At 35.7% G+C, this 2,593-nt stretch overlaps 1 protein-coding gene across 1 annotated transcript in view; it reads right to left on the bottom strand.

Annotated features, from left to right (window-relative positions):
* Nucleotides 1-131: 131 nt before the first annotated feature.
* The window catches only part of LOC107725119 (polyadenylate-binding protein-interacting protein 1-like), a 10,694-nt gene continuing 8,232 nt past the window's right edge, over nt 132-2,593 (bottom strand). The window contains exon 12 of the mRNA XM_016534275.1: nt 132-1,015. Within this exon, the coding sequence (XP_016389761.1) occupies nt 925-1,015 (91 nt within the window). The 3' untranslated portion in view covers nt 132-924. The remainder of the gene's footprint in view (nt 1,016-2,593) is intronic.

Here is a 2,593-nt window from a genome sequence, read left to right as displayed (position 1 = left end):
AACAGATTGCAGAACAAGTTGGACAGCATCTCAATCTAATGATTCATTACATGGAAAAAAAAATTTTAAGTTCAGGACTAACAAACCGCTCAGGTCACTTGGATTCCTATGAAATGCAAAGAGACCGTGTTTTTATAAAGATTTATTGCAGGCAAACAATGCAGTAAATAATATTTACAACTGTAGTAAAATAAACATTCCTTTATATGGGATCCGTGAAATGTTGGTGATGAGAAAAGTTCTGTAAATCACAGTGGCGGATGAATCTGTATAAACTCCCAAAACCTGTTCTGAGCTTTTCCTCCAAACTCATACACTTTACATACGTGGAAACTTTATTCCTGCATTCCAAAAACCAAACGGACTATAAAGTCAGGGTTCCTTTTTCTTCAAACATGTGCATAAATTGAAAATCTAAAAAGGTTTGAGGAGAATCTGATAAAGGAAGAACAGAAAAAATGGTATTTTCTTAAAACGTTTTTGTCTTTCTCCCTGTGCTCTTCGACTCTACATGGCAAAGCCTTGAAGAGTAAAATGCAAAACCCAGTTTCTCCTACATTTAGTTGGATATTGAGCAGTTAGTTCGCAAACAAGCCACACTTAAACTTGATGATGCTACTCTTCGGCTCATATTAAAATCTCACTGCAAACTTTTTTGGTGGATTTCTGACAAATCAGAACACGCATAAAATAAACCTCACAACCCAAATGCCAAACCAAAGGCAACTTGATGGCCTGACAGACTTGCCAATTATGCTGCATTACAACTAAACAGTAATCCCAGCCATTAAATCCAGTGACATTATAGCCAAGAAGTGCTTGTTGAGAAATCAAACGAAAATCAACCGAAACGTTCTTGGTTTTGCCGCTCTGAAACATTCCAGCTGGTCGGGTGTGGTGTCAACCTGACCATCTCACAGTCTCTCATTTCTTTCTTCTTGCGTCCGACTCCATGCAAAACCTCTCAAACGCCTCCTCGATCTCCGGATCCATTTCATCTTCATCACCGCAGAAGCTGCAACATAGAAGCATTCCTTCATTATAAATGTATGGAAGCTTGTTTCCCACCACAGGATGAAAAAAATAATTGCGACTTTCTATCTCACAATTCTGACTTTTGCTTCCTCACCGTTCTAAGTTTATATCTCACAATTCTGACTTTTGCTTCCTCACCGTTCTAAGTTTATATCTCACAATTCTGACTTTTGCTTCCTCACCGTTCTAAGTTTATATCTCACAATTCTGACTTTTGCTTCCTCACCGTTCTAAGTTTCTATCTCACAATTCTGACTTTTGCTTCCTCACCGTTCTAAGTTTCTATCTCACAATTCTGACTTTTGCTTCCTCACCGTTCTAAGTTTCTATCTCACAATTCTGACTTTTGCTTCCTCACCGTTCTAAGTTTCTATCTCACAATTCTGACTTTTGCTTCCTCACCGTTCTAACTTTCTATCTCACAATTCTGACTTTTGCTTCCTCACCGTTCTAAGTTTATATCTCACAATTCTGACTTTTGCTTCCTCACCGTTCTAAGTTTATATCTCACAATTCTGACTTTTTTTCTCCTTGCAATTCTGAGTATATATATATATATATATATCTCACAATTTTGAATTTGAAGTCAAAACTGTGAAAGAGCAACTCAACGTTGAGATATAAACTTAAAATTCGGAGAAAAAGTCAGAATTGTGAGATGTAAACCCTCATTTGCAAGAATAAAGTCAGCATTGTGATATAAAGTCACAATTACTTTTTTTTTTAAAGCTGTGGCGGGGGCAAAAAACAGAATTGTGAGATGTGAACTCAGAATTGCAAGACAAGAGTTAAAAAAAATTGGTTTATGTCAAGAAAAAAGTCTGAATTGTGACAAAAAGTCATATTCAAAAATAAAATAAAATAAATAAATTTGCATTTAAAAAAAACAGTTGCAAATTAAAAAAGGTAAGTGTGACTTTTTGCGTCACAATTCAGACTTTTTTCTGTCATATTATATTGAATACAGAAAGTACTTTTATTCAGAAAGGATGCATTAAACTAATTATAGCTGCTGACATTTCAGCTTTTCTTACTTTAAAATGACAATAATTCCCAATATTACAGTTTTTACTGTATTTTTAATCAAATGCAGCCATGGTGAGCATAAGAGAGTCCTTTTAAAATATGAAAAATCTATACAAGCAAAAGCTTATATTTACATGAACTTTTCCTTGAATCTGTGCATTTGTCTAAATCATCAACATTATGAATAAAATATAAATAAACTATGAATTTCTGATTATGTTAAGACTCGTCCACGCCCTCCTAAAACGCCTCGTTTAAACACGCCCCCACATGTCTATGTCACTGTGTGGGAAGATTTGCATAACACCGCCCAAATGTTCACGCAAAGAAAGAAGGCGTAACTTTTATTCTCGCTGTAGTATTGTTGCCGCCGCAATGTCGTGGAGATGCTGTTTCATTGCGAAAGCGAAAATACTTTGTTTGGTCTTCCAAAAGAGGACACAACTAGAAATCAGTGGTTAAGTTGTATTTACAACACTGTTCCAGAACAGTTCAACCCAAATATTCAGATGTGTGCAGCGCATTTTATGGA

The sequence above is a fragment of the Sinocyclocheilus rhinocerous genome, unplaced genomic scaffold, assembly GCF_001515625.1.
Source record: "Sinocyclocheilus rhinocerous isolate Xijiao unplaced genomic scaffold, SAMN03320098_v1.1 scaffold1295, whole genome shotgun sequence".
Lineage (NCBI taxonomy): Eukaryota > Metazoa > Chordata > Actinopteri > Cypriniformes > Cyprinidae > Sinocyclocheilus > Sinocyclocheilus rhinocerous.
This window is presented reverse-complemented; position numbering and strand designations above follow the sequence as displayed.